This window comes from Gobius niger, assembly GCF_951799975.1.
Source record: "Gobius niger genome assembly, chromosome: 1".
Lineage (NCBI taxonomy): Eukaryota > Metazoa > Chordata > Actinopteri > Gobiiformes > Gobiidae > Gobius > Gobius niger.
The window spans coordinates 61990139-62013837 of record NC_136852.1 but is presented as its reverse complement, the minus strand read 5'-3'; the positions used below and the strand labels follow the sequence as shown (position 1 = coordinate 62013837).

General features: G+C 41.2%; 1 protein-coding gene across 1 annotated transcript; it reads right to left on the bottom strand.

Annotated features, from left to right (window-relative positions):
* Positions 1–2325: 2325 nt before the first annotated feature.
* On the bottom strand, positions 2326–12372 carry LOC306976638 (uncharacterized protein). Its single transcript, XM_079574632.1, has 11 exons — positions 12265–12372; positions 12058–12171; positions 11372–11572; positions 11125–11302; positions 9895–10078; positions 8434–8600; positions 7749–8258; positions 5459–5635; positions 5098–5255; positions 3346–3569; positions 2326–2983 (listed from the first exon to the last, which is right to left on the bottom strand). Exons 1-11 carry the CDS (start codon positions 12367–12369, stop codon positions 2365–2367), a joined length of 2637 nt encoding a protein of 878 aa, XP_079430758.1. The 5' UTR covers positions 12370–12372; the 3' UTR covers positions 2326–2364.
* Positions 12373–23699: the final 11327 nt, after the last annotated feature.

Sequence of the window (23699 nt, the reverse complement as noted above, 5' to 3'; positions counted from 1 at the left end):
TACAAGGATAGCAGAATTATTAGACTAAGGTAGTCTGTGCTGCAAGAAAAACACTTTAATTAATTGTAAAATTAAGACCAGCTGAATCTGGTGTCCACACACAGCTGGAATCAACCTGAACATACTCTTCCTGCTGTTTATAGAATACATTACAAAAGTAATTTACATAAAAAAAGAGTATATCATGTCTTCATTGTTGCATGGACCTGCACACTAGTCATTGTGATTTATCTGCAGCAATGGAAATATGGAGACATTGGAAAACAGCAGCCATTTACAAACGCACTCGTAAAAGTACTCAAGCCAATCTTTCTACTGATCTAAGCTATTTCGCCAAGTGCTCAAAGAGCACCTGTTTTTTAAGCTTAACACACTCACCGTTATCCTTTTCTGAGTTTAAATATGTGTTGTTTGGTTGGTGACAGCTGGACTTACAGCATCAGTAACTGGTGACCTGTTGTTTCAGTGCTGGAGAGGTTTTTACACTTTATATAAAATAAACCTCAGTTACACCGTCTGTAAATAGTGTGCTAATAATTCATGACAATAACCATTACCTTTTTGTCTTTGTTAGTAAATACCAATAATGTTGTTTAATTAAACTTCAAAGTAACAACAAAGTCAGACATTTCGGAAGGCCACACAGATGTTGTAATCATTGCCAGTTCTTTAGCCTAAAGCTCTGTGGAAGAGACAGGCGCCGCTGCCAAGTCTGAAGCATTGTTGTGATGACATTTGAGTGGAGGATCTATGCGCAGATGAATAATCCATATTGAAATGCATCTCTTTTTGCCAGATGTACAGGCTAAATGTCTCAGTTGTTGAAATACTATTGACAGGGATCATTTTGAGTTTGAAATTCAAAGCACTTTGAATTCTTTCTCAGCATAACATGAATAAATGATGCTTTCACGTGAATACCAGCACCGTGCAATACAAAGTGCTTGTCAATGACCAGAGTAACAGCGATCTGCTACAGTGACCTCAAAAGGCATGAAAAATGAAGCCGTTGCTGTAGCGAGCGCGTAAATTCCTAACAGATTGAGCAGCTTTGATTGAAGGCTCTGGACAACGAGTTAAAAGAAACTTGTAACACGATGGGATTTGTTTCGGCCCAGGTAGAGATAACACGGGCCAGACAGACCATAGAGCCACTGATCTCACTTTTTCCTGAAACAGATGCGGGGATCTCTTATCAGAAAGGCTTGATATACTACAGTGTGGCTTCTGTTTTTGCGTAGCCAGGCTTATTTATGTGGGGGGAAAAGCACTTTTATAGAACCGAAAACAAGAATATAGCTTTGGGAGTGTGATTGTGGCAAACATGATAACTGTGTGATGTGATCTTCAGGTGTGCGTCATTTATCTTCAACCTCTCAGGATGTCAAAGAGCCTGCAGGTGATATGGACTGATTGGCTACAGCAGAATCGTACTGATAACCATGTGAGGAAGAGATAATTACCTTTGACAAGCTCGGATCAAAGACAGACTATTTTCTGAGTGTTGCTGTTGATGGAAGCGTGATATGATGGCAGAGATTTCAAAAGATCCAGATTTTTCTTCTCTCATTTGTTGAATTGCAGGAGCACAACAGATAGGATTATATAATAGGTGGTAAACAGAGTGGTTATGTACAGAGTCACTGCGGTTTGAGTTAATAAAAAGGCACAGGGTTTTTCTGAAATTGCAGAAGTAAGAGTCATAATGTAACTAGTGGTCAAAAGAGGGAGAGTGAAAAAAGACACGCTCAGCAACATAAACACTGTGTGATCCTGCAGCAAATGTGGCTCCTGTGCCAACTTATAGACTCAGATGTATAGTGCTTTTCACATGACACAAGTGACCCAAAGCGCTACATACTGTATAGGGGATTTGTCCTTCATGCACTCCACGCACAGTGGTGGTATGCAGCTTCAGTTTCCCCTGGGGTAGACTGACAGAGGCGTGACTGCACCCATCTGCACCAACGGTCCCTCTGACCACCACCATTCATTCACGCAGGCACACACATCATTCATCCTGGCCTATTGTACATGTTTTTAGTGGTAGGGGAAACCAGAGTAACCAGAGGAAACCTACACAGACACAGGGAGAACATGTAAACTCAACACAGAAATGCCCCGTCCTTCTTGCAGGACCTTGTGCTGTGAAGCTTGAGCGCTAAGATGTTGTATGTGTTAGTGAAGTGAAGTGACCTATGTGAGTTTCTAAAAGGTCATACAAGTCAAGTGAGTCTCATTTTCTTCCCCCAAAGACCAAATGTAAAGTATGGATTTTATTCTCGTAGTTGACTTTATCATGTTAGAGACACAGGTTCTCGTCTTTGGTTGAGACTTTGTATATTTCTCACATGTTTCATGTATTCATGTACATTTGACTTGCTCCCGTATCCTGCTCAAAAGCCCAGAACTGATGTTGTTGTCTTGGAGGCTCAGATGCCTCAGAGGAAACTGAGTTCTGCACAGCAGCGCCCCCATCAGGTCATTTCCTCCCACGTCACTGATGTTGTTGCCGTCCAGATCCACTTGCTGTAAGTTCATGTTCACAGTTAGCACTTCAGCCAGCAGCCGCACCCCAGGGTCACCCAAATTGTTCTCATCTAAAATAATTTGAGTCAGTGACATGTTTTCTTTGAGACTCTCAAAAAGTTCTTTCCACGCAGTCAGGTCAGCTCCACTGGTCTGTGCCAGCCCTAAATACTGCAAATAAGAGTGATGCCTTATGTAAGAGGCTAACAATTTCACCCCTTCACTGCTCAAGCCATTTCCGCCTATGTCCAGTTCAACAAGTGCAAAAACCTTGAAAGAGCTCCAGTCGCAGGGCAAGCTGACCATGGCCTGCTGCAGGAAGGTCTCCTGCTCTGGAACTGAAAGCATGGCCTGATGGATGGCAGAAGCGGTTGTAACTGTTTGCTCTTGCAGATCAACCACACCATTCAGTAAAGCCATCAATCCATGGTCCCGAAATCTGTTCCCAAACAAGCTGAGGAAAGGACAGGATATAGAATTTACAATGATCGTCTACCACCGGTTTAACCTAATTAATGTATTTGTAATAAGGAGAACACAACATACTGTACAGTGTAATGCATAAATAATCCAAATACATATAGCTACAAATGTATTCTATTAACATTCTAACATTCTGTATATCGAAACAAAGACATTTCTCAACATTCTTCAATTTCTGATGAAAATATTCAGTAAATGCAATATGTTTAGTGGCTTTTATCATGGTTTGTTTATAGATTTGTATGTTATACTGTATATACATAGTAAATTTCACTATGTATTTTTTTTTATTTTTTTTTATTTTGCAGATCTCCACTTCAGAAGGAAACTCACTGTAAGGCTTTGATCTCTGTCTTGACCCTCATGACCTCCAGGAGGATGTGAGCTCCATACGGCCCGATGCGGTTGAGGTTGAGGTTGAGCAGAGTGACTGCAGAGGGGCTGCTCTTCAAGGCTCCAGCCAGGCTCAGCAGCAGGTCATCAGTCAAGTCAGTGTTCCTCAGCACCAGCTGCTCTACCGCGTCAGACGTCTTCAGCACTGTAATCATGGCCTCCACCTACACAGCCAACCCACACAAAATCATGGAGGAGTCAGCAAAAGAGGTGTCATTTTGAAGAGTGGTTTGGCTCAGTGCAGGGACTCAAAACTATAGCTGTAAGTGAAAGTTGAAAACTGTCAAGAGTGGTCTGAATATTAATCAATCATCAAATTAATTTCATCCTGCTCAATATCAAATCAGATGCTTCACAGGACGTCCAAAGAATTTCTGATTTAATCAAACAAAGAACATTTTGAAGATCAAAAATGAGACAGATTTGAATACAATTAATAAAAATTGTATGTATGTATTATTTTAATATAATATAGCATTGCATGTAACATCAGAAAACCAGATTTGATGGCATTTGGGTAAAATAACACTGAACGGAAACACTTTTCTCTTATAGAAAATTAAATGCGCTACCATGCATTGGCTGTAAAATGTCCAATATTTATCCTCATGAGTGCAGATTGTGCTGGCGTAAGTGCAGCAGGTGGCGAGATTTTCTCGACACAGGCTGGTTGTCCAGGGAGACATATGGTCTGGCTGCGGGCCACGTCCACTGTGCCACTTTGCTAGACCTTGAGAATGTTTTCTCTGCAAGAAGCATCTCTCACTGTGATTTTTGTAACATGTAAATGCCCGGCTGTCCTGGATAACACTGGTGCACCATTTGACTATAACCGATCAGGTCAAAGCCAAAGTCCACCTTCAGGATTTTTGTGTGCCTGACCTTTTCCCATCTTGATTTACTTACTCCGAAGTAGAATTATGCAGTACTACAACATGTAACAATATCTCTCTCTCCGTTTAAGCTGCTCAAGACATTAGCATGCTACCGGTTAGCATTTAGCTTCAACAGCTCAGCTCTGACCTCTCAAAGAGAAAGCCCTGAACAACAAACATCTAGCCTTGAATACAACATGTGACAGAGGTCAGAGCTCTTGCATTACTGTAGTATTTCCTCAGTGTTCATAGATGTGAGCCACACATGTGTTGAAGCCAGTGACAGTTGATGACAGTTGCTAACCGGTAGTATGCTAACATCTTGAGCAGCTTAAACACTGACTGAGACTGACTCTGTTGACATGACAAATTGTAGAACTCACAGAGAAAGGTTTTCTGTTTCTTCTTTGATGTGTTTAGTTATCCTGAGGAGTGAAGTAGATTAGTAAATCCTGCTTTAGCTCGACAGACAGAGCTGCTTCGTCTGTTCCACATTTGCTTTATCACATAAACGTGCGTCTCTGGGGCCGTGTTTTAACTTATCTTCTTGAGCAATTATTACAAGTACATAAAAATGCCATGTCAATCAGTTGTCTTTCATTTTCATCCTGAGAACAGATATTATTACATGTTATATATAATTCTACTTCAGTATTCAAAATGGCCGCCTGAACTATGCGTAATTTCATTGGAAACGCATGTATAAAATAATGAAATCCAATGTGTTGCATGTGATGTAGAAATTTTCAAAAGATTCAAAAGCATGCAAAAGCCATATATTACATATAATTTTCAGATTATGTAGGTATGTGTGCACCTGAGCTTCCAGATCTTGTTCTGGGACAGGCTCTTCCTCCTCTTCTTCGGGCTCCTCCTCAGGCTGTACCGATTCGCTTTCCGTGCTCAGCTCCACATCCGAACCTGGGCTTTTGGGACCTGATGACAACTTCTTCTGAAGCCGGCATCTCTCCAAGACTTGAAAGAGAGTGGAAGGAATAAGATGCACAAAAGTCTGACTCTGCACTTTGGGGCATCTGATTCTCTGAGTAATGTGTGCCTAACCTCTGACAGTTAATTCATCTTCCCCCGAGCTGACATTGTTTAATACACGACTCCGGTGTCTAAAGTGTATTATGTAAATGAGTTGCAGCACTGCAGGGGATTCCAGTCATACTCACTGCTTGCCTTGAACCAGTTGTGTTTGCTTGGGCCCTGCTCCAACGCGGCGCTCATTTCAACACATTCTTCATAGAAGTCTCTCTGTCTTTCACCCGCGCTGTTCTTCCCATTTGATCTGTGTTCCTCCCGCTGCTCTGCCTTCAGCTTAGTCTGTCCTTCCTCAACCAGCGAGGAAACTTCAAAAAGCATATTTGTTTACCTTTTTTTTGGTATACAAACATCCCACATGTAAAGTTGACTATTTGAAGGTTATGATCTTTTAACACTGGAGGAAATACTTATCCATTTAAAAAAATAATAACAATAACAACAAAACTTGTAAACTGATTATAGAGAGGTATTAGTTATATTTTATTCAACTGTACTTTGGTGTCTCCTTGAGTAACAGTAGCACTTTGTACAAAAAATATATATATATTTTACATATTTTTTGTTGGCCATGTTATGTAAAATAGGCTATATTGGGCAAGAAACATATCCACTAGTGCAGTGGTTCTCAACCTGGGGGTCGGGACCCCCAAGGGGGTCGCGGGACAAATTTGGGGGGTCGCCAGATCATTTGAATAAAATATACATATTTTCATTAGCATATAATCTAATGTTTTATTGTAGCAGGTGTTATGTGCTATTTTACCAGAGTGCCATTATTTGTTCGTAGTTTGATGAGCCATTTGTTTTTTAAGAATTATGTCGGTGTGACCAGGGGCGGGGGTCACGAACCCGTTTACCTGTTATAATGGGGGTCGCGGCTCCATAAGGTTGAGAACCACTGCACTAGTGTATCATTTACAATTGCAAAACTTGCAATTAGAGTACAGTATTATTACTTTATTATATTGTTTCTCGAGTAAGTATTGATTACTTTTTGTAATGATTATTCATAAGATTAAAAACCCTGAAACAACAAAGTCTGGCTTGATATACTCACATTATTATCAGCTGATCTCATCTAAAGCAAACATTGTGGTCCATTGTCAGTTATATGCAGGAAAAAAGACATTTTAACTAAAATATATAAAAATATATTTAAGCTGCAAACTGGAGGATTTCTCCCAATACATACAGCCTGGCTTGATCCTTTTTTAAAACTAAAGTAACTGGTGATTATATTACGAAGATAGACAAAGTGAGCGAAGGTGCTGGCTGACGTATACGGGTGCTCTTTCAGGAGATGGCAATAATTAGACAGACAAAGTGTGACTTGCAAGTAAGGCAAAATTGGTAAAAGCAGTCAAAGAAGTTCCGAGACAAAAGGCCTATTTATCCTCTTAACCCCTGCCTTAAGTGCATTTAAAGTGCATTTTCTCTCTGAGCCATGGGTGGAAGGACAGATAGGACTGACACCAGGCTGATATACGGACACAAACATTCCAAGGTTTCTGTGTAGAAGCCTCAAACTGCATCACACGAAATGACACCCCCCCACCAATCTCTCTCGCCCCCACCACCCCTACCTTTTGTGCCAAAGAAAAAATTTCCAGCATGTTTTCCGAATGTGTATTATCCAACGATGTGTATATTTGTGTATGTATGTACTTGCTTTATTGCTAAAAAAGGGGCGCCATTTAACGGTCGCCCTGGCAGGCTTGGTGCGCCTGCGCAAACGTGCCGAGAAAAATTCCTAGTTGTGAACCTGTTCAGAACAAAAACCTATAGGCCAGTGTAATGCCTCATTTGAAAGCTAGGACCCACAAAACTCATTTAAATGGATCTTTTTCCACAAGTTGTTGGTGCGTTGCCACTTTTTTGCCACATTTTTGTTGCATTTATGTAACTTTTCTGTTGCTCTTTTGGAACTTTTTTGTTGTCTTTTCTGCACATTATTTTTGTCACTTTTACATCACTTTTTTTTTGGCCATTTTTCTGTTGTTCTTTTGTCACTTTTCTATTGTTCTTTTGTGGCATTTTTGTCACATTTTTGTGACTTTTTCATGGCTTTTTTGTTACGTTTTTGTCGTTCTTTTGTTGCATTTTTCATCCTTGTTCTCGCCTTATTTTTGTCACTATTTTGAAGCTTTTTTCAAGAAGCTTTTAGATTTGGGTAAAACCAAACTGGAGAAAATGTTGCTGTTATTTTAAACTTACTATCCATTTTCAATGACGGATTTTTATTGTTGTACTCGGAACCTCTATGGCTGTATTTACCAATTTTGCCTTACTTGCAAGTCACTCTTCTGCTTATAATCAGACTACTTTTGAAATAAGTTGCTAAATGTTTTGCCCTGTTATAACCCGCTTTAAAGCTAAAAGTTTGTTGGCCCAAAAATAATCAAAAGTCCTTTTACTCACCCTGAGCTCTACTTGACTTGTTTTGTTGCTGCTGCGTTGACTGTTGTGTCACTGTTGACTGCTGCTGTGGTTGAGCTGGTGTTGTTTGCTGGGGCGATGTTGGTTGGATTGTTTGCTGTGGCACTGTCTGTTCTGTCGTGCGCGTCTGTTTGATATAACTTGATGTTTTCAGCTTCTTTGGCTCTTTCTGTTGTTTGGCCTCCTGCCCGTGGGATGCCACATTATCCGTCCCCACTGCGCCCTGCGAGTCGTCACATCCCTCACTGTCAGCTCTCCTGTCCTCCCTCTTATTAACTACGGCGATGTTGCTTTTGCTGCCTTTCTGATTGGAATGACCTTTGCGACGCTTCTTCTTCTCTGACGCCTTGTTGCTTTCAGTGACAGTTTGTTCGTCATTGTCGGTAGATGCATTTCCGCTGTTTTTCCCATGTTTCCTGGCCCGTCTGACTGCTTTCTTCTCTGGTTTGGCTGGGATGAAAAGCGGGGATGATGGGCACGATTCAACATCACCTAGTGGGGTAAACCGTCAGACTGAGACACTCCCTTTCATTGTGGTTATTGTTGTTTGTTTTGTAATTGTATGGTTTGTAACTTGTTTCGGTGCTATTGAGAACCATCTATTGTGAACCTTTATCTTATCCAGTTTTGTTTGGGTGAAGGTATTGTATTAAAAAGTCAGACATACCGGGAACTGCTGATGAATGATCTTTGTGAAGCATCGGAAAAACGAGACCCTCATTTCCAGCCTTTGCGACGCGGCCAAGGCTCCGCTCTGGTGGTAGAATGAAGTTTTCTTTTGTGCTGTTGCTCAGCTGCTGGCAGGAGCTATATTTGTTTCGAAGGCTTGTACATCTGAAAAACATAAAATATCAGCTTTCAGTGTGACTGCGGCTGACAGCTCACACCTCAAACACAATTCCCCCATGTCACATGCAATACACACTTTTCCTTGGCAAAAAAAAAATCGAAGCAGAGAGGCGGGCCTTGAAGCTGCCGTGAAGCTGTTTTTAAATTAAGAAGAGTTAGTTGTGTGAAACAGCGATAATATCAACAAGAAATGTGAATGTGGTTTTGGCTTAGACTTTTAATTAAATGTTTTAGTCAAGATTTACAAGTCTAATACGCAAGACAGAATAGGTTGAGTTCATGTTATAGGATTCTATTTCAGTGGGAGGGCAGGTGCCAATACAACTCTATGGGAGAGAAACAGTTTTAGAAAATAAATTCAAAAAAGTAAAGCCAAATATTTTCCCTGATCATGATTCGATAGTGATTGGATTCACAGACTTGCCACATTACTCTTCTGGCTATAAGTCTACTGGCCAATATCACACATATGTTTTTGAATATCGTCTCCACTTTTGGACGCCTTTATGAGGAAATAATTAGACCATAGTTCATGTGTTCTGGAAGAGAGGACTTTGAACTTTGTTACATAGCAAACGCCACCGAGAAGTGACTTCCTGTTTCATTCCAGCATGCCAAAATAAAAGCACCGTCTTATTCATGAGTTTAGCAGTTCATTAGTTCAACGTTCCTTCTGCCTAACTATTAACAGACAAAACGCTTAAAATGTGTGTATATAATTATATTCTTGTAATGTTGCAAGTACCTGCTGAACTCATCAATGAGACGAGCTGTGTGCTTTTATTTTGGCGTGCTGGATCGAAACAGAAAGTCACATCTTGGGCGGCATTGTTGTGATTTCAAGTTATGCGCAGTCAACAGGGAAATTTGCAATAAAATATGACTAGAAATCTGCATTTTGAGCATTACCATGGTTACCACAGTGGAATTTTCAGTTGCCCTCCACCTCAATTTGGCTCTTTTGAATGTTGTGATGTCCCGTGAACAAAGTAATTCAATCTGCTTTACAAAACATGAAGGATTCTGTACATCCTTCTTGTCTTCTTGTCATGCGTATGAAGTCGAAACTGGACTTGTAAATCTTGACTAAACATTTCACATAAAACTACACTTAAAAGGCAAAAACAGCTACTAAAATATAAATAATAATCATTATCGTGTGACGTTTATAATATTAGATCATTATAATAATAGTTAATAAAATGTCACTGGCAACTTGAATCGACTAAACAGGCTTCAGTTCAGTTTCGTGCCAGTGTCTGGAAGTGTGCGATCTGACCTGTAACAGGGGACTCCGCCTGCCAGCCAGGCCAGTCGAAAACAGCTTTTCTTGCCCTGTTGGAAGCCTGGGGAGTAGCGGTATTCACAGCAGGAGCTGATTCTTGCCACCACGAGGCTGTTAACGTAGAAGGTGACACTGAATGGGTAACCTCTGTGTCTCTGGGAATTAAACTGGAACTGTTCTGGAACACACAATTCCAACATATATTGTTTCTTGCCTTTGAAAAAGCACACAGATATGTTTTGTTTATCTAAGCCCCTGTAGGTCATTTTAAGCGTTATTAGATGCATACATACAGGCTTATTTTCCTTGGAAGGATTTGTGAGTGCACAAGGGAAATTATTTTCACTGGCGCATACATACAAAAGCTGAAAAGCATGAAAGCTTAGGCAATGTGATGTAAATCTATAGAAACTACTCGAGAATTTTGTTTTGTTTAACCTCTTAACCCCCGCCTTAACCAAGTGCATTTGCTCCGGTTCAGCTTTACCCAAGTCCGTAAGATCACAGCCTATAGGCCAGTGTAACGCCTCATTTGTAAGCTTTGCGTTTTTGTCACATATTTTTGTCGTTTTTATTGCCACTTTTTCATCTTGTTTTAGTCGCTATTTTGATCCTTTTTTCAAGAAGCTTTTATATTTGTGTAAAGCCAAACTTGTGAAAATGTACTTGGTTCGGGTGGTTAAGAGGTTAAAAAGTGTTGAAATGTAACAACATGCTCTCTATAGTAAACTGTGCTTTAAAAGGCGGGTTTACTGTATGTGATGGTGGCATCGTTGAATGCTGCAATAAGTGTCCCTCTGGCTAAAGCAATTGTGCACATCCTCATTACTGTGCCCCTTTGAGGCCATACGCAATTAGGTGAAGAAACGGGAATATGTTTAATAGCCCTTATGTGGAGAAATATGTCATGCCAAGGAGGGACGCCAGAAGAGAAGGAGGGCTCTGTCTGATCAGAGGGACGGGTTAGAATGAGATATTATTTGAGAAAAATAAATTGTAGAGAACACTTTAATTGATGTTTATTTGTCTGAAGCTTATTGGCAATCTTGTTATGTTGGCATTTGTTGGAGCCAACTTTTTGGACTGGCTGGCTTAACTCCAGTCCAGAACGAGGAGGAGGGGCTTCAGCTGAAAAAGGTTGGGAACCCCTACACTAATGTACCCTCAGAGAATTTTAAAAAGGTTGAATACATTTTTTAACACATTGCCTTCACACCTTCCTACCTCCTGGAGTCACCATGCCCTTGAAGACACAGATGTTTTCTCCGCCATTGACCTGCTGCAGAACTTTAAGTTCATCCTGAGCAGGTTCAACCAGTGACCCCCGACGACCTTGCCCTAGATAGGTCATTGAAACGGTCACATTTGATTTCTTCGCCTCTCTTCGAGTTCTCAGTGTGCTCTATAGTAAAAAAAAAAAGGCACAATCAATAATCAAAATATGTCCTTTTTTGTAAACCTTGTGTCTCACCTGTTTTCCATTTTGATTCACAGTCCTTTGAGATGCGACTGAGGAGAAGGAGCCCCTGCGTTTGTCATAGAGGTAAGGGCAGGACTGGCTCAAGGTGCCTAACCCTAAGCCTCTCAGGGAATTCAGACTGGAGGATTTTGCAGCGATAGCCGGCAGGTAGGCGCCATCTTTGGCTCGTCGAGTATGCGGCGGATCATCTAGCTGCGGAATTTCAATATATGCATTTAGATACAAAAGTAAGACATTTTATGGTGCTGTGTTTTCTGTACCATGTATTTGAGTAACCACTTTATTAGCACTTAACAACAGATGGAAATAGCTTGGTACTTGAAACTGTAGTGACTTGGTTATTACAGTACTTACATAAAAACAGGACACACAGCTAATATGTTTCACGGTAATATAACAAATAGTAACCCTAGCTGTTGCTTAAGTATAAAGTAAAGTGACGTTTGCTTCCATTAATATGGAAACAGGGCTGCAAAGTGCATTATCCCTTTTTATGTTTAGTTTCCATGCTATTGCCATGTTATTACTCTGCTGTAAAGTAAAGTGCAACCACAACATTGAATAGATACTTTCTGAACAAGGTAATTTGCAGAGAAAAAGATCTCTATACAAGTCTCTATACAATTAGGAACAATGTCTTGGAGCAACGTTCTAATTATTGAATAGTGGGTCCTGACCTTATAGATCTCCACAGTGTCAGGGCTCTCCAATAAGAGCAGTTTGCTCTTTGCTCGGATCAGACTAGCAACAGAGTGTATCATCTTGGAATCTCTTCTGGCTTTAGTCGAAATCTAAAAATGGCATAAAATGTCCAGATAGCGCAGCAAAAACATTTATGGTTTAAATCCAATCAAGAGACTAACAGTATAACAAATCTATCTTACGGGAGTATCTCGGCCTGCTTCATGGATCCCCTTGTGAATAATATCCTGAAGAGTCTTGCTGTTTCTTCTGAGTCTTCGTGTTGATTCCTTTTCATAGAACTCCATCTTATCCTAGTGATCTGCCGAGTATAAAGAGTATGAGTTAATATACAACTTGCTTACAGGGACTATACGGAGTTTAAAAATGTTAAAATGAAGTATTTTCATCCCACTGTATGTTCCCTCAATGTCCTAATGTGTAGAATGAGCTCAGACCTATTCACCACAACTGCCTCTAAAATCCTGCACTGTCACTCAAAAAGGTGTTAATTTAGGTCCGAAGTGCCGTCATGCACGAGCTTAATATAGAACCCGCAGTTACGTGTAAGACCTGAGGTGGCAGTAGAGAATATAAAAAATGACCAACTTGCATCTAGTCCCATTAAGATCACTGATAATTCTCTTCTCTATATTATATAAGCCATAAAAATCTAATATTCTGACATGAGGAAAAGTAGGTCTCAGATCAGTCTGACATAAGTAATATAAAGGAGAGAGATGAGAATTTACAGGCGAAAATTTGTTTGCTTTTGTGATTAAACCTGTAAGGTCACTATGCTTCCACAGTTAGAGCCAGGCACATAAGTTTCAGCACTAGCACCATTTAGCAACATTATCATGATTATGTGGGCTAAGATGACTAGATGAAGATAAAATTAAGAATATTTAAGATAAAGACCTGGAGCTGGGTGCCCCCTGCTCCTGATAAGCTCAAGGCAGTGGTTGAAGGATGGGTCAAATAGAAATGCAGAGGACAAGTCTAGAATTAAAACAAAACAAAGAAATCCCAAAGGGGATAAAAAACAAAACAAAATGACCTTAAGTGGATCTCGAATATTTAAGAGAATATTTAAATTACATATTATTATTCTTCCCTGTGTATAAAACGTTTCAAGTTACAAGTTGTACATATTGATGTTACAAACCTGTATTAAAATGTGGATTTAAAATTGTTCAATATGGTGGAACCACATTGCCACCTACAGAGCAATGATTGCTACAAAATGGAACAGGCCAAAGAGAAATATGGCAGATTAGTTTCCAGCTCAAGTCAATGAGCCTGTTGTGTTTCTGAGTCAGTGAGCTACAGTAGAGCATGTAACCCAATCAGACACTGTGACATGTCATCTGCCGGGATCAGAGCTCAGAGGAGGAGAGGAGGCAGCAGCTGACAGGCCTGCCCCCTGATAAGGACTCCACTTACTGCTCTGGGTATGCATGAGTGCACTGCAGCCTCGGATGATCTGTACAAGGCAAATCATCTGCGGCTGTTCTTGTCCGATGAAAATCAAGTCTTACAAAACCTTCCCTATGTTGTGAAAACTGTAAGCAGCGTATGCAAATGTTAAGTGATGTTTTGCCTGTCGTCCAAGAAGCTACTCAGCGCTGATAATCTTTGTCCAGTAGGAGGGTTTTAATTTGTAATGGTGCCACCCATCTTTAATCAAGAAAGCAATTGCTCACTTGTTCAAAAAGACCTTATTGTTTAGAGAAGGTCAGTATCAAAGACAAACAATGGCATTTTCTCCAGTTCAGCTGACCTTACCCAAATCTAAAAGTTTCTTGGCTGGAAAGCTATATGTGCCAGTGTAGCATCTCATTTGAAAGCTAAGACCAACAAAACTGATCTAAACTGATCTTTTTCCTTGCATACAATGTAATCTGCTTTGTAACAATCTGTAATAACTTGTACTTATGCAGTACATACACAATGGAATAACATGTATTAGTACTTTGGAGGTACATAATGTAATAAGACCCTTAGGGTTAGGGCTTAAGGTTAGGGTGAGTGTTTGGGTCTTATGTCTTATTACGTTATATAACTCCAAAGTACTAATACACATTATTCCATTGTGTATGTAACCTGTAGGTACAAGTTATTACACATGGTTACACAGCACATTACATTGTACGAAATGTGGCAGGTAAAATGTATCAAGGGTAGTGTAAAATAAAGTGTCCACTTTTATGTTACTTTGTCCATCGCTTTTTTATCACTATTTTGCTGCTCTTTTGTGGCTTTTATGTTGCATTTTTGCCACTTTTTCCATCGCTTTCTTGCAACTTTTTTTGTGTGGCTTTCTCGTCTCGTTTTGTGGCTATTTTGATGCTTTTTTCAAGAAGCTTGTAGGTTTGGCTGATGAAAAACTGGAGAAAATGTGTTGTGTTCAGGTGGGAGATGTTAAACAAAGATCATACTAGTGCTGTTGAAGCTTCTTGGAAGAGAGGAGAAATATGTCACGCTCAAACTACTACCCAGTACAGATGAAGGGTTAAGAACCTTATGACTTCAGAACAGGTCAAGAAAAAGCATATTTTCAACAATATATCATGCTATTTTTTTGAATCAATCGAAAGACCAACAAAACTATCCTTTTGCTAAAACCTCATGTAAAAGTAATATTATTTCTGAGATCATATGACATCAAGTCAATGAGAAACTTGTGGAGTAACGCAAAATATATTTAGTGCCAAAATCATAACATTATTCAGTAAACTCTGCCTAGCAACATGTCGAACTGTTGCACTGGTCAAGAAATGGCCAAAATAATTTTATCTACATGTCCAACAAACAAACAAACCCCTCAATATAATCACAGTTATTTGACAAAACAATAAGATTACCTGTCGCCTTGGTCCCGTCTGGAGCTGGATATGTCTAAACCTCACAGCTTATATGATACTTCCATGACTGTTGATCTTCTGTTCTCTTCACTGAGTGTCACCTGAGTCCACAACACCTTGGGCACCCAGTCCCGCCGCTGCCTGCCACTGCGCCCTCATCCAAATTTAATCATCTCTACGACCCAGACCAGCACAGGACATCATGATCTGCTCTGTTTTCCATTAACATTAAGTCTGATACAAAACATTATCAACAGCAGTGTATATCCATATATCCATATCAAGTTGGGTTAAGGGTTGGGTTAAATAAAAGTTGATTCCACATGCATTTTTCGGGAGACACACTTACACCTCCAAATTTCAGACTAAGCAAAAGTAATAATAATTTACTGTATGTTGCTGGTATTATTTTAGTAATAGTGACCTATTTGACTTCAGTTTCAAATGATAATGTTAAATAAAGATGGGTTCAGGGGGATTATTGTCATTGACAGAGTTTTTGAAGGCTAATATACATATGTTTCATAATGTTAGGGTTAGGCTTAACCTCTTAACCCCCACCTGAACCCAGGACATTTTCTCCAGTTTGGCTTTAGAGCTTAGAGCTTTTTGTCCTTGTGGGCAGTTTGCAACATGTATCAAAGTGCCCAAATACATTTATGTGGTGGGTAACTCCAATCGATTATCTCTCTACTGCAGCACAATTTAATACGCTTACATTTTCTGCCTTATTAGTTCCTGTTTGTTTTTGCAGTCAGTGAGGATTAGACCTAAATAAATTATTCTTATTATGGCTGTTGACTTCATCATCTCATGTATAAACATGTATAATCCTTGTGATGGGTTTATATTAAATAGGCTAGTTAGAGAAATGTTTTCTAACAATCATTTAAAACTTGTGGAGGAAAATGCATGCCGGATGAGCATAGACTATGGGTCCAGTCTTTGTCGGACACTTGTCTTGAGCACTTTAAAATTCCGGCTTCACATTTCACTTTTTGTCTGGAGCACGCCTCAGCTCTCTGTTAAAGGTTACCACTCTGCTCCCTGTATGTCCCTCACTGCTCATGGCTCCCTGTATGTCCCACTCTGCTCATGGCTCCCTGTATGTCCCACTCTGCTCATGACTCCCTGTATGTCCCGCTCTGCTCTCCGACTCCCTGTATGTCCCACTCTGCTCACCGACTACCTGTATGTCCCGCTCTGCTCCCTGACTCCCTGTATGTCCCGCTCTGCTCTCCGACTCCCTGTATGTCCCACTCTGCTCACCGACTACCTGTATGTCCCGCTCTGCTCATCACTCCCTGTATGTCCCGCTCTGCTCCCTGACTCCCAGTATGTCCTGCTCTGCTCATGACTCCCTGTATGTCCCGCTCCGCTCCCCGACTCCTTGTATGTCCCACTCTGCTCACTGACTACCTGTATGTCCCGCTCTGCTCTCCGACTCCCTGTATGTCCCGCTCTGCTCACTAACTCAATGTATGTCCCGCTCTGCTCCCTGACTCCCTGTATGTCCCACTCTGCTCTCCGACTCCCTGTATGTCCCGCTCTGCTCTCCGACTCCCTGTATGTCCCACTCTGCTCACCGACTACCTGTATGTCCCGCTCTGCTCCCTGACTCCCTGTATGTCCCGCTCTGCTCATGACTCCCTGTATGTCCCGCTCTGCTCTCCGACTCCCTGTATGTCCCACTCTGCTCACCGACTACCTGTATGTCCCGCTCTGCTCCCTGACTCCCTGTATGTCCCGCTCTGCTCCCTGACTCCCAGTATGTCCTGCTCTGCTCATGACTCCCTGTATGTCCCGCTCTGCTCCCTGACTCCCTGTATGTCCCACTTTGCTCCCTGACTCCCTGTATGTCCCACTTTGCTCCCTGACTCCCTGTATGTCCCTCTCTGCTCACTGACTCCCTGTATGTCCCGCTCTGCTCATGACTCCCTGTATGTCCCGCTCTGGTCCCTGACTCCCTGTATGTCCCACTTTGCTCCCTGACTCCCTGTATGTCCCGCTCCGCTCCCCGACTCCTTGTATGTCCCACTCTGCTCACTGACTACCTGTATGTCCCGCTCTGCTCTCCGACTCCCTGTATGTCCCGCTCTGCTCTCCGACTCCCTGTATGTCCCGCTCTGCTCACTAACTCAATGTATGTCCCGCTCTGCTCCCTGACTCCCTGTATGTCCCACTCTGCTCCCTGACTCCTTGTATGTCCCACTCTGCTCACTGACTCCCTGTATGTCCCGCTCTGCTCCCTGACTACCTGTATGTCCCACTCTGCTCCCTGACTCCTTGTATGTCCCACTCTGCTCACTGACTCCCTGTATGTCCCGCTCTGCTCCCTGACTACCTGTATGTCCCACTCTGCTCCCTGACTCCTTGTATGTCCCACTCTGCTCACTGACTACCTGTATGTCCCACTCTGCTCACTGACTCCCTGTATGTCCCGCTCTGCTCTCCGACTCCCTGTATGTCCCGCTCTGCTCCCTGACGCCCTGTATTGTTTTATTATTATTTTTATTGACCTTATTGACCTTACCTTTATTGATCTCTTTTTCAGAAGAGTCCTGGCCCCAGAGGGGAATCTATTGTACATGTTTTTAGTGTATGTCCCGCTCTGCTCATGACTCCCTATATGTCCCGCTCTGCTCCCTGACTCCCTGTATGTCCCGCTCTGCTCATGACTCCCTGTATGTCCCGCTCTGCTCCCTCACGCCCTGTATGTCCCGCTTTGCTCCCTGACGCCCTGTATGTCTCGCTCTGCTCCCTGACTCCCTGTATGTCCCGCTCTGCTCATGACTCCCTGTATGTCCCGCTCTGCTCCCTCACGCCCTGTATGTCCCGCTTTGCTCCCTGACTCCCTGTATGTCCCGCTCTGCTCATGACTCCCTGTATGTCCCGCTCTGCTCCCTGACTACCTGTATGTCCCGCTCTGCTCCCTGACGCCCTGTATGTCTCGCTCTGCTCCCTGACGCCCTGTATGTCCCGCTCTGCTCCCTGACGCCCTGTATGTATACTGTGGCACGTCCACAGGGCTTGTGGAGGCTAAAACGCTGTTTGGCTCCATTCCTTTCATAAACTGATGGGGGCCCTGAGCGTATACTTGGTCTGGCAGTTGTGCATTTGCCTCCTGCCATGTTCACTGAGGCGGCTTGTCACTTCTCTATGGGTTTAGTTATTAGGCACCCCCTCTCCCTCACTTATGGTGTGGAGGGCTATGAAAGCAGTGCTTTGCAGGAGGCTGATTTGTCATTCTTTTTAGCTCAGTGTCTCAAGATTATGCCCACTGAAATCTGTAAATGCCATGAGTGCGCAATGTGTAAATACGTTTCCTCTCAGATAAAAAGAAAGTGCATTTCAGTTGGTTAATATAAGATATTGTAGGCTATGTGAAGACAGAATATGATAATCAGTTTTCTGGAATGCTCTGCCTCGATACCCATAAACCACAGAGTATATTTCATTTTTACTTTCGTTTCTACTACGCTATATATTTTACACAGGGCCGCGGCTAAGCTTTATAGTACTCTTAAAGTAATTTATTGTATGGTACTCAGCCTTGGCGCTGCCAGTGGTGACAATTTCCAATATTTCTACAACACAATGTAAAGCAATTTCGATGTTAATCCTTTATAACAGGGTCAGTGTTACTGACTATAAAGAAGTTATTGCATAGATCATAATGATGCATTTGGAAGTAATAAAGTAAAGCGGGGTACATCTGCTGTGGCGGCCATCGGTGCTATAGGCTCCCTCTAGCGGCCACTTTTAGTATAGCGGGTAATTTTGTTTCTGCGGGGTTAGTTGCGCTTTTGATGTGCAAAATGTTACTTTAACGACAGTATATTGGAAATACAAAATATTGATTTCCATATATCTTATTAAACTACTGGCTTATTTTATTTTTATGGATTTGTGCAAGGGTTGAATAATGAACTTAACGATGTATTAAAGTGCATATTAATCAAATCTTTCTGAAAACATAAACATAAGCATAAAACACACAAACACTACCCTATCTCTCCAAAAATGCTGAGCCAACTACTTACTTCCAATATGTCATTTGGGTGTCTGGCCACTTGAGGGGGCCAAGAGACCAATTACTGAGGCAGATCATCCTGAACGCTGTCATAGTCTTATAGGGGTCATGTTACTTTATCGGACTAAGGGGATTGGGGCGCTTGTGTTTTCAGGGGCACTGCTAATGGCCTATGGTTCATCTGCGCCCAATTATATCAAAGCGCTGCCTCGTTAGTTTTCTGCTGTGAAAATGTGTCTCCTCTGTGTACTCACTAGCTCAGTCCTGCACCTCACACTTTGATACATTGTGTGAGTCACATTACATTCATGTTCACTTCAATGGATAATCATTCCTTTGTTTTATACTCCTGGGTATCATAAACAGCTTTTTTGTACTTCACTGTTCTTTGCATTTAACTCATCCTTCAGTGCTGCTGCAGGGGGTAACCTAACCTGTCAGGAGCAAAGAACCCATCTCAGGATCTTAAGCAACAGTAGGTTCATGGTCAGGAGTCCCTAACTGGAGGATTACCTCATTGTACATGTTTTGGATGGAAGAAGGAATGGGGTACAGAAGGCCACTCAAAGGGGATGAAGAGATTGTGTAGCAAAGACCAACTATATTGATGGGGTGCAAATGATGCAATATGCCACTATATTGAATCAATGTTGCAATATAGTGGCATACAATTTCAACATACATTTCTCCTCTGATGCTCTGAAATGATGCATCGCTTCCTGGGTTTGTCCCTGTTTCAGAGCATGGTGTCCTGCACTGGTCAGCTCCTTCCTCTTCCTCCTGAGCAGCTCCCTCTGCTCCACGACAGTCTTTCACCATCTTCTGGGAAGAGCTGAGCAGTTAATATGTTTTATTCTCTAGTGAACGTCCATTAGCCAGAGCAATAGAAGGCATGTGTGGCTTAGCTGTGGGTCTCGCCCAGATACCTCCTTGTTTGTCCCTTCCTTGTTTCCTGTAGCTCCTCTTGTGACGCCTCCTGTGCTGCAGGTGTAGGGGGCTTTTGGTGCTTCCTCAGTGTTTCAGAAGAAGAAGTGTGTAGGTCTCAAATGTCTTGTTTGTTTACTTTTAAAAAGCTGCTTTCTTCAGGACCATTATGCACTCACTGCAGTAAAAAAAAAATATCCACAGAACCCCACAAAAACACATCAGGAGTCTGGAATAATGATGTGTAGCAAAGGAAAATAAATGTTATTCAGATTAAGTGATAAGACACACTTAAACACAGCATATAGAATATCTGTTGTTTTAGCAATATTTAATGCAAATTCATGTCTAACTTACATGGGTCGCCTGAGGACACTTTATCTAAATCATTTTGGGAGATCTGGGAGGTCATATCCCAGTGCCTTACCTTACTAATTTGACACCACTGGGTCCTCCTCACAGTGAACAGTTGGTCCATGTCCCAGGCTGGCCCATAAAGCTTCTGTGGCCCGGTCCATCTGTGCAGAGCAGGAGGGCAGCACTTCCTACTGCTATCACAGCCATGTAGAGAGATGACCCCCTGACTGGAACAAGAGAGGACAGAAAGTCTCGATTAGTGTTTTTCTTCAGTTCTAATTAAAACAATCAGAAAAACAATGTTCGCTGAAAAAGTTACAAAGGTTTTTTTTAGTTAATATACAGCCAGGCCTGAAGTGATTCTGTATGCCAGTGAAAAGCAGCCATTAATGTGAGATACAACTTGCAATACAGAGAGAACAATGGTTTTACAACATATAGTGTCTTGGCAGAGGTCATACTGAAACACTATTAAAAAATTATTAGCAGCTTTCGATTAAAGAGTCCCATCTTCTGTCCTCTCAGGCATAAACCACCAACCATACCAATATATACAGCAAGGACATTTGGACATTTATGGAGGTGTATGGTGTCTGGGTGATTTGTGCTGCTATTTAAAAACAAGAAGATTTAGAGGTTGAGTCTACCGAGAGGTCGATAAATGTAAATCTTTTATAAGTACAATATTGTAAGCTGTATTTGAGTGTTAATTTTAGCTTCTTTATGTTTTATACATATTCCAAGCGGGACATGCCGTGCTCACACAGCGTGAAAGGCCAAAGATAAAAACTTAAAAGGAAAGCGACAGGCAATATATAACACAGTATATCACAAGTTCCTCAAACAACCCTGCACCTTGGTGCTAAGTTCTTCTTGATCATTCTCTTAACTTAATTTTAGATATTTAAAGCTACACTGTGTGACATGGTTATACATTGCTATGGCACAAGAGCATCTACAGTTTATATCCTACACTGTCCTAAAGTGCAGAGTAAATAAACACTCTAGGTTAAGGTGCTTTATTTGTCACTATACAACAACTGCACAACTGCATTTGTCCACTGCATGTTATACGTACTGGTTCTTTTACTACAGGGCTAAAAAAATTGCTCATATTGGCTTTAAAGTTTCATCATTTCTGACTAAATACGGATTTGCCTAGAAGAAGAACCTAACATGACTAAGATGTTCTTATTCTTTCTTTTCCTGGACTTTCTATTTGGTGCCAGCGATTTGCTCCTCAATGTCTTGCTGTGTGGCGTTGGCACAGCACATGCAGATATGCGGTTTCTCGAGGTGTGTGGGCTGATGTAAAAGCCGGTCAGAACGCGATCGTGATTACTTTTGATGTTTTCAGGAATGCACTGATGAACCTGTGAGTCTGGTGTGCAAAGCGGCGTCAGAGCTGCCCACACTGCAAACACATGCCGTCTAATGGCATCCCTGAACACTGTTCCATCACAGGCATCTCCACCATGGCTTTTAATGTGCATGTGCTTATTTAAAAGATTTGTAATTTTATCAAAATATCATGTTTTTGACAGCGTTCCTCCTGCTTTCCTGCTATTTAAGGGGGGAAAGTCATGGTAGGATGTACATAACAGAATTTATTTTTCTGCACTGCATGGCACAGGTGAAGAACAGATTTTCTATAAAGCTTCTGTGGCAAATCAGAAAGCATGGTGTCCGTCATCTGTACTGGTTGTTTAGAGAAAAAACATTTTGCCTTTCACTACGAAGGCTTTGTTAATCTCTTAACCCTCACCTGAACCGAGCACATTTTCTCCAGTTTGGCTTTACCCAAATCTAAAAGCTTCAAAAGAAAAAGCATCAATGCTGCTTTGTACCTGTATTAGTACTGTTGCACTAGGGATGTTTCAAATCGATGTCGTGATGACCAAAAATTTCTACGTTGACCTCCCTTGAAATAAATTCTAATTAGGATGACAAATGTCAACTTAATTGAAAAGAAAATAAATAAGCAAAAAGAAAGAAATCAAGAAGGAAAGTGAAAAAAACAATGGAATGAAATTGAAGAGAAAAACAACAAAACAGTAATTATTAACATAATAATAATATAATGATAATAATAATGGTGTAAAGAAAGGAAAACAAAAACAACGACCATGGCCTCTCTACGATTATTACTGTTATTTATAATGCTAAGTGTAAAAATGCATTTTTTTTATTTTTTTTATTTGTTTTCTATTATTGTTTTTATTATTTTGGTTTATTTATTTTGGTTTCTTTTGTTAAAGGGAAGCGGGTGGGACATGAGGGGAAAAACACATAGATTGTGTTGTTTGTTGGAAACTTATGTGAAATAAAAAGATAATTTTAAAAAAAAAATAAAAAAAAGAAAAAGCATCAAAATAGTAACGAAAACGAGAATGAAAACACTCATAAAATTTGACAAATAATGTGACAAAAACGTGTCTGAAAAGCAACAATAACCCAACAAAAAAAGGACAAAAAATATGAAGTAAAAAGTAAAAGACCAAATTGAGGATGAAAATGCGACAAAAATGTGACAAGAACCCAACAAGAAATGGACAAAAATCACTTTTGTAGGTCTTCAAATGAGGCATTACATTGTTCATCTTCAGTCGAGAAGCTTTTCGATTTGGGTAAAGCCGTACAGTGGAGGAAGCTGTCTCAGTGAAATCCCAGTACACATAACGGCTTGATTGAAGAGATCGATATTGCCGCTTCACAAAGCACTACACTAAGCACTTCAATAGTATTCTATCACTTCCTATACTCAAGAGGCGGTGACGGGTGAAAGTGTGGCAACAACCCCTCTGACCACCATCAATTACTCCAATGCTACATTCACACAGGAAATGCCCAAGGACACAACAACACTATGAACGGAGAACAACAGAAGATGACTCAAGGACCTTCATTTTAATGGTGCCAATACTGTTTCATAGTTCATATTTAGAGGAGAGTCAAGCCAATATATTTGCTTCACACATGTTATTGGAGAAATATCCAGCTTGGTGTAAATAGACGAGTGGGTGGGCAGCAGTAGGAACAAGACTAATCGCGCATTTGTATGATTAATCCGATGTTGCATTATTCAAGGAATGGTCGTGACAGCATTCATGACAACGCATTTAAAACACCTCTTTAATAGATGCTTGGGGAGTAAAACGTGTGATTTTATGTAAATTGGCTGTTTTCTTTGCACCTTCTGACCGCCTCACGTGTTGTTGAGGTCCAGTGCATAAAACTGGACAGCTCAGTATTTTACCGTCCTGTGGTGTTTCCAGTGTTTCTTTTGCATCTTCTGTAGCACTCTTTACTGGTTACAAAACACGTGGCATCTGTGCACCTTTGAACATCTCCTGTGGCATGCAAGGTCACAACACTGATAATGTATTAGTTTCACTTCAAGCAGGTCAAACGCTTTTTAGGGACAACTTTAAAAAGGGAAGTGAGGGGTATCTTTACC

What these genes read in the sequence shown, in the direction of transcription:
- LOC306976638 (XM_079574632.1), bottom strand. Translation starts at nt 12,369, where the DNA reads ATGGAGTTCTATGAAAAGGAATCAACACGAAGACTCAGAAGAAACAGC. An exon ending in ACACTGTGGAGATCTATAAG is followed by an intron (nt 11,573 to 12,057) that starts GTCAGGACCCAC and finishes GAAATTCCGCAG; the next exon opens with CTAGATGATCCGCCGCATAC. An exon ending in ACAGAGATCAAAGCCTTACA is followed by an intron (nt 2,984 to 3,345) that starts GTGAGTTTCCTT and finishes TCCTTTCCTCAG; the next exon opens with CTTGTTTGGGAACAGATTTC.